The sequence below is a fragment of the Doryrhamphus excisus genome, linkage group LG14 (assembly GCF_037039965.1).
Source record: "Doryrhamphus excisus strain RoL-2023G ecotype Guam linkage group LG14, RoL_Dexc_Guam_v1.1, whole genome shotgun sequence".
In the NCBI taxonomy this organism is placed as follows: domain Eukaryota; kingdom Metazoa; phylum Chordata; class Actinopteri; order Syngnathiformes; family Syngnathidae; genus Doryrhamphus; species Doryrhamphus excisus.
In genome coordinates this window covers 8,669,154-8,689,775 of record NC_136370.1, presented here as the reverse complement: position 1 = coordinate 8,689,775, position 20,622 = coordinate 8,669,154, and the positions used below count along the sequence as shown (strand labels likewise).

Genomic DNA, 20,622 nt, shown 5'->3' with positions numbered 1-20,622 from the left:
AATTATGGGAGAGTTTTGTGTTACTAAATATTAGTTAATGAAGAAAAGTTAGATTATATTAATATTTGGACTGTGAATGATTTAGTAAATGTTTACTTTACTCACAAATCAATTTAGTGTTATAGAGAAGTATCATTTGTCAACATTTTTGACTTAACAACAGTGCAATACTGTTATATATTTTTTTTATTTGACATAATTAAGTATACAGACTGTACAGCAGGACAAAAAGACCAACACTGGTCTTTGTAAAAGTGCATTAATAGTATGTTTTTGTTAGTAGTACCATTTTACATCCATGGAGCATTGACGGTAGACTCCTTCTGCACCTGCTGAGAGGAACAAAAACAACACATTTTGGAATGACAATTGACAATTTATAAATGCAGATTTTATGTAATTTAATTCAAGCACTTTATCAATTTTTTAAATATTTTTTCATGATTTTCCAGCACTTTACCGCTGTTCTGAATCACATTGTGATTTATTGTTTGTGTAATTATCCAGGTCAAAACTTTAATAGTCGTCATCAATTTGTCAGAAGATAATTGGATTTAATTAGCAGTCAAACACTTGTTCACCTTGTTTAGTTCAGGGAAAAGTTCTTGAATGGCGATATCCAAGAGAACGTAGGTCAACTGAAGACAGCAGAAGAGCAGTGATAAAAATGAGAAACAGGTTATATAATTCAAAACAATGCACCAAAGAAGAATTGCACAACTTATTTTTGGGAGACATCCGACTAATCATTTGGGTTGTCGCATCCCATGCTTCAGTCTCCAGAAACGTACGACTAGAAAGTGTCACTATCCTCCACAGCTAAATGAAGGCCATATTTTCACCTTGACAGGACATGCTCTTGAGCAGTAAGGTAGGCGAGAGATGAGTCATGCACGCATGCGATGGCGTGGGGGCGAGCGCTTTTACCTGCTTGTTGACAACCGGCTGCTGCAGCCCATCAAAGAGAAGACATACACCTTCATACTTGGCCTCTTCTCCGATACATTTCCCCAAAAGGTCTAAAACATAAATGGTTTTTCAATTGGCGACCACCTCTTAAAATGTGTATGTGTCTTATAAGGGTGGGGAAGTGGGGGGGTAGCTGACAGGAAATTACCTGGAATGTATCTCATCATGTCTGCAAATGTCCTCTTTGCTCTCCTCTGCTTATCCTGAGCCGAGCGAGGCGAACTGCTCTCGCAGAAAACAGTATCTAGGGGAGGCATATTTTTTGTTTTGATTTTTACTTCTTTTCTTATTCTCTGAATCTGCTGGCTAAAAACCTGATAAGGGAGTCAAAAATCTATATTGAGGTTTATATTGAGGTACACAAAAAAATTTAAATAAGTGTAAGAAAAAAGTTAAGTAGAGAAAACTCACAAGCTTGTCAACTCATGAGAAAGTGCAAGAGGTCATTACTCAGTATAACAGTCTGACTCACAGTGTCATCTTACAAACAACATTAAACTCATCACACAGCAACTTAACACCAAAATGGTACCTAAGAAATATACTGTACATTACACGTAGCAGTACAAGTTTAAAATAACAAACAGCAGCTGTTTTAATATCTACCCATAACGCATTACTGCCAGAAGAGCAGTTTATTGGAGGAGAAGCATAATGGTGCCTCTGTCCACCAGAGGGAGCTGGAGGATCCAAAGCCCAGATGGAGGCTGACGTCATTCCAGCATCCCAATTAATGCGTTGTCCAGATGCAATGCATTATGGGAAAATGTAAAAAGAGTTGTCTTTTCAAATTCATATTGGTACTGGTGTGTATACTTGTCAGGTACACATTTAGTGTGTTAGGTTGCTATGTGATGAATTTAGTGTTAGTAAAGGATTCTTAGTCAGATGACTGTGAGTCAGATTGCTATGTTGTTATACTGTGTGTGTATATATATATATATATATATATTTTTTTTTTTCACTCACAGTATTTAAGTAATTAGTTGGAGTTCTGAAGTAAATGAAATGTCACAAGATTAGAATTTTACCATAAATTACCTGCACTTTTGTCAAAGTTTAAAAAGTAGTTGCTTATACATCAGGATCTACTGTACATTGTGCACTATTGGACAGTGCCACTAAATGTAACGATTTTAAGCAAGCTCAGGCACCAGATCGAATGTGATCAAATATACTGAACCGTATTTAAATAAGACTAAGCGCACCTCGAAGCAAGGTGATGAGGGAGACGAGCCGATGCTCTTCCACCACTTGGTTGAGTTTCTGCTGAAGGTAGTAATCTGTGTAGGCCTCCAGGGTGTTCTTGAACAGAATTCGGCCACCCATTAAAAGGTGGTGCAACCAGTCAGGAATGTGGAAGACAACACGACCTGACAAAAAGAGGATAGAGTGGCTCATCAAAGGTTGGGCATGAGTCAAATATGATGTTGAAACACATAGCACACTGGGGGTTATTTCACTTACCCACATACATTAAATAGTCGTACACACCATCGACAGTGAGGATTTCCATGAAGTAGTTCTGGTTGTGCCTCTTCTCTGCTATGTCGGACCGGTTAGCATTGTTTTTGAAGAGGTCATTGAAGAGCTGAACGAGGGAGTAAAATTAAGTTGCGGCCTAATATTTTTTAGGAAACTTCTATTTAGCTACAATACATGTTCGACAACAAAATAGAATACTTTCACTTTTGTGTAAAATTTGTGTAAAATTTGTGTAAAACAGATTGTTTGGCCCCTCACAGTGTAGAATTATAACATGATGCATATCACAGGTAGTCCTTCGGTTATGTTTCTAAACTGTGATGTAAGTGGAGTTTTGGTATAAGTCTTAAGTCCCTCAAACTGTACATAAAACACAGCAAGGCCATATAATATGATGATACAGTAATAAAAAAATACAAGTCAACAATAACACCATGACACACACACAGAGAGGACAGTTGATTTTGCTGATATTGTTTTGGATTCATCATCCTTGTAACCTCTGGGTAGATGTTACAATATGATTTTAGTAGTGTATGTATGTAGTGGTGTATATGTATACTTCCAGATTGTACCGCGCTGTAAGTAGTTCTTGAGTTTCTCTCGTGTTTATCGACCAAAGTTAAATTTATTAATGGGAGTGCATATGAAATGACGCAACACACCATAAACTGAGGAAAACCCCCTGTTTGTTTGTGTTGAAGAACATATAAAGTAATCACTTGTTTATTACGGTTGATTGCTTCCAGACCCAAGTGAATAGTGATATTTTACTTTTTTACAAATTGAATATTTTCAAAGTTAGAGCATGGAAAACCTACGTATTTGACCTTATAAATACATTATTAGAGCCCTAAGTAGCACCCGTATAGTCACCTTTACACTTTTATTACCTAGTATAGTAGACATAATAACAGAAAATAATGATTTTAGACAGAAATAATACTCATACACATGTGTTGCTATACAGACAGGGTTGGATGGAGGTGATTGATTTGCTGTGGCGACCCCTGAAGGGAAAAGCCGAAAGAGAAAGAAGACACGTCTTGCTATAAATGTGTTCTGGTGCCAGGACAGCACACTTAGTGTGCAAACACACAGTGTTTGTGCGTCTGGTCGTAACATTACACCAAGTGACCAGTGTAGTTTACTACATGTCATTCATAGCGTCCTTGAATGTGTCTCCTAAATGCCTTACATTTGTATTTTAGTACTTTTGGCCATTTTTATGCTTAAAAATACCAGTACCAATAATAGGCCATATTCAACCACGAAACAGCTTGATTTATTTTTAAAACTGTAAAAAGCGTGAAGCAGCAGAATTCAAAGCGCTCAGGGATGACTGTATTGTGAAAAATGTGAAAATAAAGGTTTCCCCTGAGAAAAACACATTCCCTCAAATATAGTAATCAAATCATGTCTTAAAAATAAGGTCTAGACTTTGCGTATTTAAAACATCCAACTAGCATTAATAGGCTCTTTTCTTTTATTATGTTGAATATTAGTCATTAGGCTCCAGCATACCTACGACCCTAGTGAGGATAAGCGCCATAGAAAATGGATGGCCGGAATAGTAGTCGCCATATGATATTGCAGTACTACTACTACTGGTACTACATTGAAAATGGTCAGGAACCATCTGGAGGGGATGAACTGAATCCCCAAGGCTTGGCTTGTTGTGTGAAAAAGTTGGAAAGGAACAGTTGCAATTGAAGTAAGAAAGAAAGAGAAACTAAAAAGGGTTGCCAACCTTTTTATCGTTTTCTGAAGTGGGGCTCAGGATGGTGAGCTCGGGGCGACTGGGTTTCGGTTTCGGGGACTCACAAGAGTTGAAGAAGGACTGGATGAAGGGCTCCAGATGCTGCCCTTTCTAATGGAACAAACACAGCAGACAAATACAGAATGAGTATATCTCCTCTTACATATGACTTGATAGACCTGTTGTGGGTGTTGTGCCCAAAGAAGTTATTGTAAGAGTTTTTGTAGCATAAAAAGATTGTGTAATACAAAAAGATTAAAGAGTAATAGTCATAACAATTACAGCACAGATTGCACATATTTGGAAAGCCAGCTGCCAGTCAGCTTGTTTTGAACAGCTTGAAGCCTCCTGTGTAAGTAGCGATTGTGTCCAAAACAGCTACACGGCCTAGATGGGATATCTAGAGGGAGATAGTGCTGATATTTTGAGAATTTCAATGTCACAATAATGGGGTTTTTCCCCAAAAGACAGCACATCATACAAACAATGTAATATTAAATGTGTGCGTTGTTCAACAACACACAAACACAATGAGAACTGAAGATGTTCAGGTGATGGTCATTTAGGGTGTAATATTTATATTTAGCTTGTTCCTTCACTGCAATTGTCCCTGGGTCCGTCGCAGTTTGAACATTGGACCCTAAATCTATTGCGGTTTTTCATAAATTAAATGAATTATAATATATATGCATACATTATATGCATACAGTAGTGTAAGTGTTTGCCCCCTTCCCGATGCCTTTCTTTCATTTGAATCACATGATACACACCAAAAAACGTACGGAAACATGACTTGATTATCTTTCCTATGTTGGCGTGTTATACCTAAATATTGTTTTTTGGTGTGACCTTATGGTCATATTCTCTGCATGGCATTTCGGAAGTATCTTAGAAATATTAATCATAGCACAGTTTATTTGTATTGATTCCAAAGGACCTCTGTAAAATAAGAAAAAAAATTAACTGTAATAAATAATGTATGTGTTTGATGTGTTTGTGAGTCCTGATTATCCCAGCTTCAGTGGTGTGATTTCTTTTATTACAGATCATCAAACTAATTTAAATATTAGTCATTGACTACACAAGAGAACACAAAATGCAGTTTTATATGAAACTTTCTATTGATAAGGAAGAAAAAAATTCAAACTTACGTGGACCTGTGTGAAAAAGTGATTGCCCCCTAAACCTAATAACACCTGCAAACAAGTGACAACTTGCAATGAGTCTGTTAAAGCGCAGTAGAGGAATTTTGGCCCACTCATCTTTGCAGAATTCAGCCACATTGGAGGGTTTTCCAGCATGGACCACCTTTTAAAGTGATGCCACAGCATCTCAATAGGATTCAGGTCAGGACTTTGACTAGGTCACTCCAACCTATTAATTGTTTTTCTTCAGTCATTCAGAGGTGGACTTGCTGGTGTGTTTTTGGATCATTGTCCTGCTGGAGAACACAAATTCGTACCCGCTTGAGGTTACAAACAGCTGGCTGGACATTCTCCTTTTAGACAGAAGAATTCATGGTTCCATTTATCACAGCAAGTCTTCCAGCAAAGCAGCAAAATAGCCCCAGGCCATCACACTACCACCACAATATTTTACTGTTTGCATGATGTTCTTTCTCTGAAATAGGACATTACTTTTACGCCAGATGTAATGGGACAGGCACTTTTTCAGTATTTTCCCAAAGGTTTTGGGGGTCATCAAGCTGTATCCTGACAAAATTGAAGTGAAAAGTGAGGCCTGCAGTTGTCTGGGTGTTGTTGTGGGGTCTTTTGTGACCTCTTGAATGAGTCATTGCTGCACATTTGGGGTCATTTTGGTTGGCCGACCACTCCTAGGAAGGGTCACCACTGTTCATGTTTTTGCCATTTGTGGATAATGACTCTCAGTGTGTTAATCTCAGTTAAGTTATGGTTTGGGGGGGGGCATGTAGGTTTGGCTTTATCTCTCTTAATAATAAAAAGTTTCATTTAAAAACTGCATTTTGTGTTCAGTTGTGTTGTCCGACTAATATTTAATTTTTATTGATGATCTGAAACATTTAAGTGTGACAAACATAACATGCAAAAGAATAAGAAATCAACAACGGGCAAACACTTTTTGACACCACTGTATATAATATTAAATACTAATATACATAACTCTATTGACATTTCTTGTTTACGGTTTATATTTTTACTTTTCAAATTTTTTTACTCTGATAATGCACCTTCATCATTCTATTATTTGTGGTATTTTTTACTAAATCTATTCTAAATGATGAGCAAACCAAAAGGAATGTATTACTCACCTCCTTTATCAGTTTGCTGGGGACTGACTTAATGATTTTCCCTGTAAAACATAGATCATTTCAGTCATCGATGAATGGTCTTGTCAGATCGTGACGTTTGCCTCTTTCTCAGTCACATATTTGGCTCACTCGCAAGCCAAGGTCAAAGCGATCACACACACAACGATTCTAACACAGTCTCTTGTTCAAATATAATCCCTCTCACTGAGCCTTTGTCACAACCTCTTCCTCACCCCCCCCCTCCAAACCCCCAAACACACACACTGTCCACATCTATACTTCACCAAGGTTTACGTCAGGCAACATCTTGTCCAGGAACTGAGACTCCACGCTATGCGGGGACAGGAAGTCAGCCAGGAGTTGGCTGTTGCTCAGCTCGGGATGCTGCAGGAGTTTCTGCACAGAATAACACACAAGAGGCAAAGTTGAGTGCAAGCCAACAACAACATGACAACCAGGACATTCATTTGGCCGCTACACGCTCATATGAACAAGACAGATGTTGGCCTCATTTTGTAACCATGGGGTTTTTCATTGACACAGTTTAGTGAGTGTGTTTCTTCTGAAGCCTGTTACCTTGCCAGTTTAACCCTTTAAGACCTTTAGTGTACCTACCATTTCAAAAGTATTTTTGGAGTACAGTACATGAGAATACAAGCATCATAAGGTCTATATGGCTTAAGGATGAAACAATCACCATCAAAAAAAACGTTATTAACTGTTTTCTGCCCTTTGTATCAAGTGGACTCCTATAGAGCAGCTACACACAATAACCAGCAGACAAAGCTTTCTAGTTCTTCCAGAATCTGCACCTATTCAGCTGTATTTCTTTGAATTTCATGGTCCCCACGGAAACAGTGTGTTAAACAGGCACATCCACTCTGCTGTGGGTGGTGCTTAAAAGGACTTTGGGTTTGTGCTGTTTGCTGCGAACGGTGTAGGAGTTGATAATAAACAGCAATGTATCTTTGTATCTTCTTATCCAGCCCCATACTGGCCCACGTTCACAAAACAGACCAGTGTGAAATGCCGTTGACAGATTAAAATGCATTTCGTATGCCGGTAGGGAATCAATCCAACCACTTATGCCTGACGGTGGTGTCTTTAGGAATTGTAAACAAATGAGACTTTCCCGTACGAGCCATTGCTAGAAATGTAAACAGAGGAGGAGAGCTTGAGGAAAGCGGGGGAAGCAGAACCTGGGGGAGGGCAGAGAGTTTATCTGGCTTACAGCCACGCCCATATCAGGAAGTCCGCTCCTCTGTGACATCACAAAGGGGTAGTTTTTCCAAGCTTTCTGAAACGGAGTGTTTTGAGCCATCCCAAACTTCTTTCAGGGCTCACTTCTAAATGCACAAACCTCATTATCTGAAACTTAAGCATCGTTTAAAACGAGAATACAACATTCTCACTCCTCTTATAGGTCAGCATAATAGCCCCCCTTTAAATCTGAACTGTCATCAGTAGCATCAGCTAGCTAGAGTTGACTGTTAGCTGAGTGCTAGCAGGAGGTTAGCAGTGCAGCTCCTGTGTGAATGATGACTGCATGTGTTCTTTTGTTAATAATGTGATTGAAGTCCATCATCGGTCTTTCCTTAACCATAAACAACGATTAAACTAGATGGTTTCTCAATGTCAGTAACGTTACATTGATGAGGCAATAGCCACCTGTGTTGCACTAAACTTTGTTGTATTGTATTTCCGTGGTCATGACACACAAAAAAAACATAAAAAAGCTAAATAAAAAGCTATTTTCTGGAGTTAATTCTTTTGATCAGTGATTCTCAACAGTTAGGTCCATGACTGACCAATAATGTTTATCCAATCCTACTACAGCAATAATGATATACACTTGTACACTGTCATTCCGGTACTCCGGTTTCCTCCCACATTCCAAAAACATGCTAGGTTAATTGGCGACTCCAAATTGTCCATAGGTATGAATGTGAGTGTGAATGGTTGTTTGTCTATATGTGCCCTGTGATTGGCTGGCGACCAGTCCAGGGTGTACCCCACCCAAAGACATCTGGAATAGGCTCCAGCATACCTGGTGAGGATAAGTGGCATAGAAAATGGATGGTTATTAAAGTATTTTCTTTGCTGATTTCTTGCAGTGGAGGCGTGAAACATCAAATTTGAAGTTACTTGAACACAGTTCCTTCTACTACTAAGTTGCAACAATAATCAAAAACTTTTGCGTGCTATCAAAAACTACTTGCAGATGTTGGATTGCATTTTATATCCGTAATGCATTGCAAAATACACATCTGGTACTGAACTCCATGAACTTGTGAGTGGTATAAACTTAGCCCCCCCCCAAATTCAGAGATAGCAGTTGGAGGTTTCTGAACTATGTCCAGTGTGACATGCTACTGTGAAAATGTTTTTCCCCTGCTGGAAATCTGACAAGGTACAACTTTTCATGTGACTGTGAGAACCTCCTCTTCTAACATTTTCACAGGTCAAAGTTGTCCAGCTGCTAAGAAGTGAGGCGGTTCCAAGATAATACTGCTGTCAGGAGATTCCTGGTACTTCCGACTATAACTTAAAAAGACTAGAAAAGATTGGAAGGATTTTTACTGAAGAAAGTTGTCTGGGACTTGGGAGAAGAGAAGTTGGAATGAAGAAGTTGGGCTGCATTTGCACTTCAATGTCACCATGTCATGACAAAAATGAAGGCAGGCTGGCGTCAGAAACAATTGTCAAATTAGTCTTAGCGGTGAGACGGCATCAAGCTGTGCATTTGTGCACCATTTATGGCACTGGTCTCTTTTCATCATAAACTTGACTTGATAATTATACACTATATAAGTATTCATCTAAATGTGTCATATAGCCTTACTGTCTAAATTGAGTTTATAGGCAAATCGATAAAAACACCTACCTGAAGGTACTCCTGAAACTCCTCGCGCTTGGATGTGAGGAACTCATAATTCTTGGGACCGATGATTCTCTTAGAAGGCAGCTGTGCATCTGGGAAGGATCCTGTAGCAGGATGTCAAATTTCATAAATTCCAATAGTTGTCCAACAAGAGGATAACAGATGTGTTTAGGTTTGTAAATAGTGGATACTCAAATACACACATTTCAGCAACCATTTTATCACAGTGCATCTTCTCAAGGGACAATACAATAGAAACTAGTCAGTGTACAGCAGTATAGATTTACTGTCCACTGAAAATCCCTCACCACACAGACATTGTCTAAATTGCTGGCAACACTAGAGAGAACCTAGAAGACAACTGTGTCAAATATAGACTGGCGATGCATGAATGCTGCCAGCTCTGTAGAGCTGTGGTTCATTGAGGGAAAACATGAATTTCAACATGTCTTGTAACATCCCAAAGTAGAGCATGATCCTCTCCCCTGAAAAACTGGGCTGGGTGAAATATCTCCAAGATGACAAGTGCCTTGACACTTTGGACACAATGTGGACATAATCACTGTCAAGTGTATGCATTTGTGTTGCCAGATATTTTAACTACATCACGGCTGTGTGTTGATTTATTTTTACTGCCTAATTTATATTCAAGTTTCATTTCTATAGTATTGTCCCTAGAGAAGACATCACTCCAATGTTTGTGGTGGCTCTCCGCAATGCAATAATGTGAAGAAAAAAATACTACCGTGAAATTCGGTTAGCTTTGACTCAAGTACGTAGAACTCCAGGTATCTCCTGTATACAGACCAGTGCTCGGTCTCATGGCCTACTGTGATAAAACACAAATACAAAAGTACTTTAGTGTTCCGGAAAGACTTCTACACGATCTAGTACATTGTCACTGATGTGCATTCACCTGCTTTACGGTCGTTCCGCTCCACGTCAATGCAGAACACCGGAATCCTCTCCCTCTTCACATCATCATCGTAGAAATCAATGTACGGGATGGTGATGTTCCAGGCAGAGAGGTTACGCGGGGTGCTGGGCGTGGAGGCTGCCTCGATGGGGGAGTCATCCTCTAGCACCATCATGGCTTCCTCTACCTAGAATGTGAGGATGTGAGGGTAATTTAGGTCACGTCAACCTCTTTGAGATAAGTGGATCACATTCATAATGGCTACTGGACCTTCACATTATTTCATCACCGCAAATGAATTTGCCATATGTTCAACAATCTTATCATTCACTGAATCAAATCACGGAACAAACATCAGAAGACAGGAGTTTCCATTGAAAAAAACGTCCGTACTTAACAGCAAAAGAAGGAAAAGTGAGAACACAGGATATCCTCTGACAGCAGATAAAGGAAAGGAGATAACATTGAAAGAAAAAGACACATCAGAACTAAAAAAAACAAAAAGAACGCAAACATGGGTCAGTGTTGGACCAATACAACTGTCTCTTAAAGATTACTTTTTTAGGACACATGATTTAACATTTGAGACCATGCTTTCCTGACTCACTAACGCCTCCAAGTGGTCACTTTAAAATAAATACAGTACAACAGAAGTCTCTATGGATTTTTCCTATTTTCTTTTGAACACATTTAGAGTCATGCATGACCGATAGAAGTATGATTAAACACTGAAAAATGAGTGCATGTACATGTATAATGACTGGCTTTAGCTCACCAAATCATCCTCTCCCTCCACCATCCCATAAGCTGGCAGCATGGCTCCCTCCATGGTTGTGCTCTTGAAAACCCCCTTGATCTTACTGCCTATGCGGCTGATCCCAAAGGACTCGCCTCTCTTTGACGTGCTCCTGCAGGCCAAAGAGGGGGGCGTTATTACAGCCATGTGGAGGAGATGGGGGGGGGGGGGGGTTAAGCAAAATGACAGGGAAGGAATCGAAGCAGATAGCAAGGAAGGGAAGTAAACAGCACACTGTAGCGTATCATCGCTGTACATCAGAGGGGGAAAGACATCTGCGGAAGCCAAAGCAAAGCCACACTGCATTCATGGAATGAATGAAACGTCTCCATTGGTTACTATGGAGACATAAGCAAAAACAGCACACAGCATGGAGCAGAGATTGCATGAACAGATGTCTGGATTTAACTAAAAAGTAGCAAGCAGACAATATCAAACTGTTGACGCAGAGCTGACAAAAACATTTATCGGGGTCTTGAGTCGAAATAAGAAAAGAATCTCTGAATATCTGAACAACAATATGGACGGAAAACATACCAACTGACCTAACATTTGACCTCATCTCCTGCTAACATTGCTGGTTGGATAAAATCCCAAATCATTCGGGTTCTTGCTTGGAAGTTTGAAGAAAATATATTTAATACTGAACTAGTGCAATGTGACATTTGACTTCAGCTACTTCAGACATCAAATGATAACCCTTAAAACAAACAGGTGTCTTGCTGTTACTTTGAACAATCAACCCTCAATATTTGACAATGTGTTGAAAGCTAAGCAGAGCACCAGTAAGTACACACAAAAACCTGACGTCTGACCTCAGCTACCTCCAACATCCATAGGTTAGGTATACTATAAAATCAATAAAGTTCTTGCTTTGACATAGAACTGTGAATTCTAGTTGTAAAGATACAACAAGGGGCTATTTGCAGTCTATGGCACATCATAAAACTACATTTAAACAGCAAATACGCACATGGATAGCTTAGTAGAGAGTGGGCAGGATATACAAAAAGCAAAAAGGCTGAAATGTTGATACAAATAACAACACAAACCTATGAGTATGCATACTTAAATACAGTCAAACCGATGATTCGGTTTTCATCGCAAATTGTTCCCAAAACATTTCCTTAGTTTTCTCACAGTCTTGGTTTTCATACAATATTGCACTTAAACGTTTGCCACGTACATGGGTCCACAAAATCAAGTGCCCAACCAAAGCATCCTACACATTGCTAACTAACTGCTAAATAACCCACTAAAGAAAGTTTCATCTCATCAGGATGTACGGGTGATCCGTATCAACAATAAGTTCCATCCAGTTGTAATTATTTTGCATTATTTTCTGCATATGAAATTCCGTACAAAAAAAAATTTTGTACATATTTTTAGTGTCTAGAGTGGATTCATTAAATTTACATTATGTACTATGGGGAAATGTATGTATTGGTTTTCATCTGACCTTGCCAAACAAATCAATAATGAAAACTGATGTACCATTGGTGCAGAGGTTTTTTAAGCCTTTACACAACATTAGAAAAATGAATAAAATATCCAAGTGGCCCCACACTGTGCATTCAGAAGAAATATGTATTATGCAACTGAAAAATTTGGTTCATTCTTTGACATAGACTCTTTAACACTAAAGTGGTGAGGGACATTCTTCCAACTCTTAACATTTGACCTCAGGCATCCTCTCGTACTTTCACATAGAAGCACAATAATCCCTGAAAATAACTACAAGGACGTGCCTGGCAGAAATGTGTATAGAATAGAACAGCTACACCACATGTCCTCTTTGGGAGTGACTTATAAGAAAATGAGAATTGATGTGAGGGACACAAATAAAAACAAGGTTGGCTGCATGCTGCTGGTTGGGTCAGGGTTGGGTAGGGTAAGGGGAGGTTGGACTGGGACTTAAAAGTGCTTGACATCACACTGCAACAGCATGATCGATGGGTGGTTGGATGGACCCTGACTTACTTGGGCGATAAGGAGTGGCGGTGAGATAGCGAGCCGTATGGAAAGGTTGTTAACTGGGCATGAAGGGAGTTAAAAGATGCAGGTGAAGAGCTGCCAGAGGCGGTGAACTGTGAGGACGGGGACTCGGGGCTCCAGTCCCAGGAACTATAAGCAGAACAGGGTTACGTCCCCAATGGACAAATCGGGTTGAGGATGGATCACACCAGGGCAGGCAGCATGACAGTGACAGAATCAGGAAGGACGCACACATACACATACACAGCATGACAATGTTATTTATGACAGAGAGCCTAAGTGCATGACGATGTTACTGTAGTTTAGGCTCCTCCTACATGCTGCCAAGTTAAAATGCAATGAGAGGATCTCTTCTGCTGTGAAAACTGCCTTCATAACAAGGAAAACCAATCATTACCACAACCAACTTTAGGTGAGAATAGAAAGTTTAAGCCGATATAAAAATCTGCACTAAATAAAACTGTATTATACAGAAATGTGTGTGGTGTAAAAATGCACTGCATTGTACTGAGAGCTGGTACTTGTATTTGAAAATGATGTTCTTTAAAAGTAAAAGTCAAAATAAATTGATTTTTACTCCAATGGTATCAGAGAGGATGCTCAAGTATCAAAACTGTGGATGCAGTTCTTTGTATTATGTGTACCTAATTAAGAGTCCATTTAACTCTTTATTGAGTTTAGTTGGGTCTCATTACAGCACAAATAAAGAGAGTGTTTATTTAGTGGAGTGGAGTTGTATTACATTATGCTATTTGGCATCCTCCCTGAAGGCCAGGTAATCATGGCATTGTTACAAAGGCAGTGCATCCTCATGTGTGGAAGAGTCAAGCAATAATGGCAGCACGGCTCAGCCAGACACAGTTTTTCTGTTCAGGAACGCTGAGGCCTTGTACTCACCGGATGTCATCCATACTTAGGCTATTTCTGGAACAATATGCATGAGGAGTTAGGGGCAACATACAAGCCGCACCCCATGATAGAACCATGATACAACCAAAGTCAAACATACAAACATGGAAAAACATTTAGGACATTGTCACAACACAAAAAATTTACTCCCAACCGCTTTTATTTTGGCACACACACCCCAAGTAGTGAAGACACTAACCTGCTCATTTTGGAATTCCTGGCAGGGGACTCAGCTCCTCTCAGAAGCTGGCGGAAATACTGGAAGGGGAGTGAGCATAGAAAAATAAATCCATACATGTACATATAATATTGGTAATAATAAACAGCAATGTGGAGTGTAGATGTTCGTTTATTTTCCAGTTGGGTGCAAAATTCCACATTTTTCTGTAACAAACTTAATTAATATTGATTCAATATTGAGTTTATTCTGAAGTCAATAGCGTGTGACTCGTTTTAGTCCTGTACAAATCTAAACTAATTTACCCTATGAGACTAATTATATTGTATATAATAGTTCAATAGTTGTGAGAGCTCAGCAAGAATCAAAGGATTAAAGAAAAATTAATTCTGAGTTTCGCAGGCTACACAGCTAGGAGACCTGGGGTTCGATTCCACCCGTGGCCATCTCTGTGTGGAATTTGCATGTTCTCCCGGTGCATGTGTGGGTTTTCTCCGGGTACTCCGGTTTCCTCCCACATTCCAAAAACATGCTAGGTTAATTGGCGACTCCAAATTGTCCATAGGTATGAATATGAGTGTGAATGGTTGTTTGTCTATATGTGCCCTGTGATTGGCTGGCGACCAGTCCAGGGTGTACCCCGCCTCTCGCCCGAAGACAGCTGGGATAGGCACCGGTACACCCACGACCCTTGTGAGGATCAGCGGTAGAAAATGAATGAATGAATAATTCTAAGTTTTGTGTCTCATACAAGCAGAAGGACCACACTGCAAACACTAACAAGATGAAACATCTCTAATCAAAGTTAAAAATGAGTATTTTTGACTAACAATATATTTTATTTACTGTGTTAGACCATTTTGCTTATTGTGAAAGGTAAGGTAAGGTACTGCAATGGGGGCGATAAAGCTTATAAAACCTGTTTATGACATTCTAAATTTCGAGTTTTAACATTAAGAACAAGCCAAAATCTTACCACTTCCACACAAAATGAGAGGAGAACCGTTTCTTCACTCGATCTCAGCCATAGCATATCGTATTTGTGGGCTGAATGTAACAAAAAAAACACAACTACAAGACATTCAAAAGATGTGGTATGAGGTGTGCGGCTTTAAGAAAAAGGGGCATGAAAAGTGGCGTGTGATATCAGCCAAATATAGTTGACTGTTAGCTGAGTGCGAGCAGCAAGTTGGCAGTGTAGAGAGTTGTCGATGGGAGCTCCTGTGTGAATGCTTACTGCATGTGTAGAGTAGTATTCTATACTGGTCTCACGGCGTCAGTAATGATACATTGATGAGACATAATCACTAGAAATTACGCTGCCAATGCTAACGTGTCTAATTTATTCATCTACTTTATCTTATTCTAAAATGCCTTATTTTGTCTTGTGATGTCTACTCTATTGGCTATTACAAGTGCAAAGGTGAATGTAGAGATGTTATTTCATGTACATAGGGCTGTAATAATAGCAACAACCACATTTAGATCATGAACAGGTTTTCTATGCTCTAATAGTCAATTTATTAATTTAGAATCCTACTTTGCAGAAATTCACTTACGGTCAGTTTCTGGAACCAATGAACCGCAATAAACTGTGCAGTGAATAACTTCTGATCAGCATGGCAGAAAATATCGTATTCAACTGCTTTTGAGGGTAGCACCTCAGCAACAAGACATTTGTGATGTTAGCTCAGTCATTTCTTTGGTAGTCCGAATGATTACCTCATCGCTGTGGCAGAACATGGGCGTGAAAACATTCTCCAGGAGGGAGAGAACGTGTTCATATGCTTCAAACAAGCATCTCATGGTCTGAAGTTTCACCACTTCTGCATACGGGCCCTCTGCAACTGAGGAAGTACACCCAATAAATAAATAATCTATGTATGACAATGTTTACAAAAGGTGAAATATGTCACATACTGTTACGTATTTCTTCCACAATAAAGGGGTCAAAACGGATCTTGTCGATGCTCTCGTCTAAACAGTAGGTCTCGTAGATCTTCTTAACCTCCTCGTGGAGCATCATCTTCTCTGCGTCAGGCAGCTCTGGGCACAGTATCCTGTCGTTGAACTCCTCTGAGACATAGTTGAAAGATCACAATCAACAATAACATTTACTTATGGTGGTTTGCAGGATTGGGACACTCTTACCCACTGCAAGGCAGAACTGCAGCACATGGACAGCTCCTTCTTGCTTCAAAAAGTTCATAAAACGGAAGAGAAGGTCTTGCTGTTCTCGAATTTCTTTTAACTCCAGCTTCAGAACCTGGAAAATGAGACAAGTCAGGCAAATACATTAAAATTAAATGAAAATGTACATTATTGCACTGCCTGTGTCATGATGCTTACTGAAGGCTTTCTGCTGCGAGGGTCAGAGTACTTTTGCAGAAAAGGAACCAGCACTGATGTTGGCTCTGTGGCTTCTTCAGGCTTCAAAATATATAATGAATAAATGGAATAAAAAAAATTGGAATAAATCATTCCAAATCCCAAGGTCTTTATGTTGTGCATTACTTACTGGAGAGTTGTCAATGAAGAGCAAAATCAAATGATTCACCGTGTCCTGAAATGCAATGCAATAGGCAGAAATATCACACAAGTAATATAATGATTTTGAATTTTTCAATACGTAGAGTCCTCTAGACATGAAATAACACCCCTATAGTCACCATTACACTTACCAAATAAAGTTGACATAATAACAGAAAGTATGCCATTTCAGACATAAGTAAGTCTCATGCTTGTGTGTGTTGCTGTAAATGTGTGCCGGAGCTGGGGGAGTACAACGGGTCGTGGACAGGAAGTGACATCAAGGGTTCAGAGTTGAGTTTTAGCATCAGTGGCTAGAATTATGGATTTTTGTGCATGTTGTGAGATTATTCAAACCTGCAATAAACAGCCTTATGTTTCGCCGATTACGTCTGGTGCTTGTGTGTCTCACTTGACGATTACAGTAACATTACTGAGCAGTGTAGAATACAACATATCATGACAACATCTTTGAGTGGGTCTTACTAGTTACTAATAACTTACTGGAGGCTAAATAGTTAGCTCGGTTGCGTGCTATTGCTTAAAGCGACGCCCAATCTTATGTACCTGCAGTGATTCCATAGCCTGTGCTATATGGTGTAAACGAGTGGTATTTTAGAGATGTTATTTCATGTCTGCGGGCTCGAGTAATGGTAAAAGTCATAAAAGGGTGTGGAATAAATTAACCTACATAAATGAGGGACGGCTGTATTAACTTTATTAATGCTTTCTTGTCTGTTAGTAACTTAAAAGGAAACCATAACTCTCTTTTTTGACTTTGGCACTAATTTGAGACCTCAGCGGTTATTGTATACACTCACAGGATCAGCCAAGAAATCCATTGAAGGAAGGAAGACAGAACCAGCCAGGACTTCTCTTATAAGCAACGTTAGGGATCTGATTAGTAGAAAGAAGAAATTAGCCTGTGTTTTAATAACATTGTTCTAACACTGAGAAACTTACCTGCAGTCTGTGGCCTTCGGTGGCAGGATGTAAGGAAAGAGCATCTCAGTCAACTTCCTGAGGTAGAGGAGCTCATCTCTGCGACTACGAAGGGCAACATGAAGGTCTGGACCATACTCCTCCAAAACAGCTTGTTGTAGATGCTGTGTATTCTTCACTAAAGACAACAGCAGAATGATTTTGCCATTTTTTTTTAAATGACCGACCGACATAATGATTGTATCAGCAGTACCTCTCTGCCTTGCTTTAGTGATTAACTCAATATGCTTCATGGAGACTTTGAGGAGCTTTCGTGTTATGAGGGATGCGACATCAACCTGGGAAATTACAACAAATCACAGTCATGTATTCTGGCTTCCATTTTGCAGTTGGGAGTCGTCACCTTCTGGATTCGACGGACCAACACGGCGGCGAAAAAACGTAAAGTCACCCTCAGCTCATCCACAAACGCCTCATCATCTGTCACATCCCTAGAGAAAAAAACAAACAAGCATTATAACTTTGATTGTAATACACAGCGCTGTTCATTTACCAGTAGGTACCAGTATAAATCAGCCCTGCATCAAAACTTATTGTGGTGATAATGGTGATTAAACATTTACCTATACCAAGGATACACAAAGTTCTCAAGGACAAGCTCCAGAATCTGGGGGAAAAACAGGAAGTTACTTAGACTTTAGACAAGCTATATATAGTCAAAACAAGTTGTACTTTTATGTTACTTTACCTCGGAAAGAGAAGCATCCACTTTAGAAGACACTTTGAGATCAAGCCATGGTTGGTAGTTTTCCAGTAATAAAGTGTGTCTAACATCAAACAATACAATATACAACAATACAATATATATTATACAACCACTAGGGGAAGGTTGTACATCATTTAGTGTTTTTTCACACTTTCACTCAATCATCGTTTTTCAAAAAAGACTTAAATAATAAATCATGTTGTTTTGTGGTAGAATATTATATTATAAAAAATGTTCCCCTTATTTTCAAGCATAAAAATTGCTAAATTAACAAAAACACAAATACAAGGCATGAAGATAATGTGAATGTAGTATTCCACACTGGTCACTAGGTGTCGGTAATTGCTCGGTGAGACAAGCACCAGACTTGGATCGCTGGAACAACAGGCTTTTATCGTCTGTATGAATGATCTTGCAAAAGGCACAATAATGATCATAAGAAGATCAAAGCTGAAACTCAACTCTGAACCCCCGATGTCACTTTGTGTCCGCCCTCATTCAGGTCCATGAGGGGAAGATAATTATAGTAACACACATGTGCACAAGTCTTATTTATGTCTTAAATGGCTTACTTACGCCTACCATATCGGGTAATATGAGTGTAAAGGTTACTATAGGGGTGTTATTTCATGGGGTCTCTAATGATGTTACAAACCGTATTTAGAAGGTTGTGCTATGAAAAGGACTCCTAAGTGGCAAAAATTCACTTGTCGGGTCTGGAACCAATAACACCCCAATAAAAGAGGCATTACTGTATAGTGTTTCTGCATTTTGAGCACATTAAAGTAAAATGCCGGTATTTTAGCAGGGGTATAGAACCCACATGGATATTAACCTATTTACACATGAATACTACAGTCACACAGTGTAATATGACCACCCACGATGCCGTCAGGTAACTCACCTGTGCCTTTTGCACCTGATCTTCCCACAAACGGCACAGCTGCTGCCCAGTGGAAACAATTCCTGCTGGTAGGACTGGACACAACCAATCACAAATGTAATGCAAGAATTGGGCTTTTGGTCAAGTTTGATATCTGTTACATGACTATAATGTTGTTGAGATGCATATCCAACACAAAAATGTTAAATACTGTATACTGCAGTATGTGTATCCTACCTTTATTTTTGGCTTGATGTTCACTAGGATGTTTGGCAGCAGAGACTCTGGCCCCAGGGAGCAGTAGAAAGTAACAACACCAGCCAGGAAGGACCAAACTACCATGATGATGTGAATGTATCTGTGGGAGGGGGGGGGGAAGGTTGCCGCATCCATTCCACAGCAATAATGACGTGTGAGTGTACCTGCTTAATAGCACTGTGGACAGGAGGAGGGCCAACAGCATGAAACAGAACACTGGATACTGTCGACCCAGATCTCTGAGCAGATCCAGCTTCATTTTGCGTCTTGTACGCTGCAGGAAAACCCTGAAGCATCCCATTGCTGCAAAATAAAGGCGGTATTCTGGTGTTTGTGCACATTAACCCGACGATTCGTAAATATTGAAAAACATTTTACCACACAGCTTACCTTACACGCCGAGCAAGTTGCAGTGATTCAGGGAGCGAGTTTTTTTTTTTACTTCACATTTCGGTGTTTAGTGTCATTGTAGAGCGCATCATTCGCACGCAGCAATGTATGGCTAACTGCTACCATAGACATGGCTGGCTGGCATTGGAGTTCCATTTAAAGGGGGCGTCACAAGGGGGATGGGGGCTAAGTACGCGTCGGTGTGATGTCACCTCCGCTCAGCACCAACACAACAGAAAAATGTTTTTTTTTATCAATTGCACATCGGTAGCCATTGTTACTATTTAAAAAAATACGTACTATGAATTTAGTAGTCCTAAATTCGGGGCTGAGTTTGCGGGGTAAAATGGTGCTCTGCCGAGTCTACGTGGCCACTTCAAATAAAAGGAAAATGACGGACCTAGAAAGGAAGACGCGTGTTTAAAGGCAACGGTACAATATTATGTACTTTGAGTCGGCACAGCGTTCGCTTGTTTAGCACCCGACTACTTATCAGTTATCCAGTGGCTTCAAATCGATTAGTCAATTGTGGTCATATGTCTAGTCATTCACATCACTTGATTAATTCACCCCAGGCAAGATAAAAGAAATCAGCAACCGAAATGTAGACGTTTTCTTTCAACGTTGAAGTTGAAAATATTTGAGTAGCATAACATCAATTTAGAGTTGAATTGCA

General features: G+C 39.6%; 1 protein-coding gene across 7 annotated transcripts; it reads right to left on the bottom strand.

Moving 5' to 3' along the window:
* Nucleotides 1-162: 162 nt before the first annotated feature.
* On the bottom strand, nt 163-20,346 carry snx14 (sorting nexin 14). Of its 7 annotated transcripts, none has more exons than XM_078795908.1 (30): nt 19,947-20,346; nt 19,721-19,859; nt 19,536-19,656; nt 19,320-19,393; nt 18,398-18,476; nt 18,273-18,316; nt 18,053-18,140; nt 17,903-17,987; nt 17,671-17,827; nt 17,529-17,604; nt 16,697-16,741; nt 16,528-16,608; nt 16,330-16,444; nt 16,099-16,254; nt 15,901-16,025; nt 14,200-14,258; nt 13,077-13,220; nt 11,076-11,208; nt 10,301-10,487; nt 10,130-10,210; nt 9,388-9,488; nt 6,788-6,899; nt 6,504-6,544; nt 4,205-4,324; nt 2,437-2,560; nt 2,178-2,342; nt 1,118-1,213; nt 928-1,019; nt 582-638; nt 163-332 (listed from the first exon to the last, which is right to left on the bottom strand). In XM_078795908.1, the coding sequence occupies exons 2-30, from the start codon at nt 19,855-19,857 to the stop codon at nt 291-293; spliced, it is 2,937 nt and encodes a 978-aa protein (XP_078652034.1). In that variant the 5' UTR covers nt 19,858-19,859; nt 19,947-20,346; the 3' UTR covers nt 163-290. The 7 variants fall into 7 exon arrangements, with proteins under 7 accessions (XP_078652034.1, XP_078652035.1, XP_078652033.1 ...); XM_078795909.1 differs by having other exon boundaries at nt 163-329; nt 10,130-10,213; nt 19,947-20,345; XM_078795907.1 differs by having other exon boundaries at nt 164-332; nt 10,130-10,213; nt 19,947-20,343.
* Between the last annotated feature and the right edge of the window lie 276 nt (nt 20,347-20,622).

Excerpts from the sequence above, each read along its gene's own strand:
- snx14 (XM_078795907.1), bottom strand. The coding sequence starts at position 19,857 with ATGGGATGCTTCAGGGTTTTCCTGCAGCGTACAAGACGCAAAATGAAG. Across the intron at positions 6,545-6,787 it reads GTTGCCTGACGTAAACCTTG|GGAAAATCATTAAGTCAGTC; the intron begins GTGAAGTATAGA and ends TATGTTTTACAG. Across the intron at positions 1,214-2,177 it reads CCTCATCACCTTGCTTCGAG|ATACTGTTTTCTGCGAGAGC; the intron begins GTGCGCTTAGTC and ends TGCCTCCCCTAG.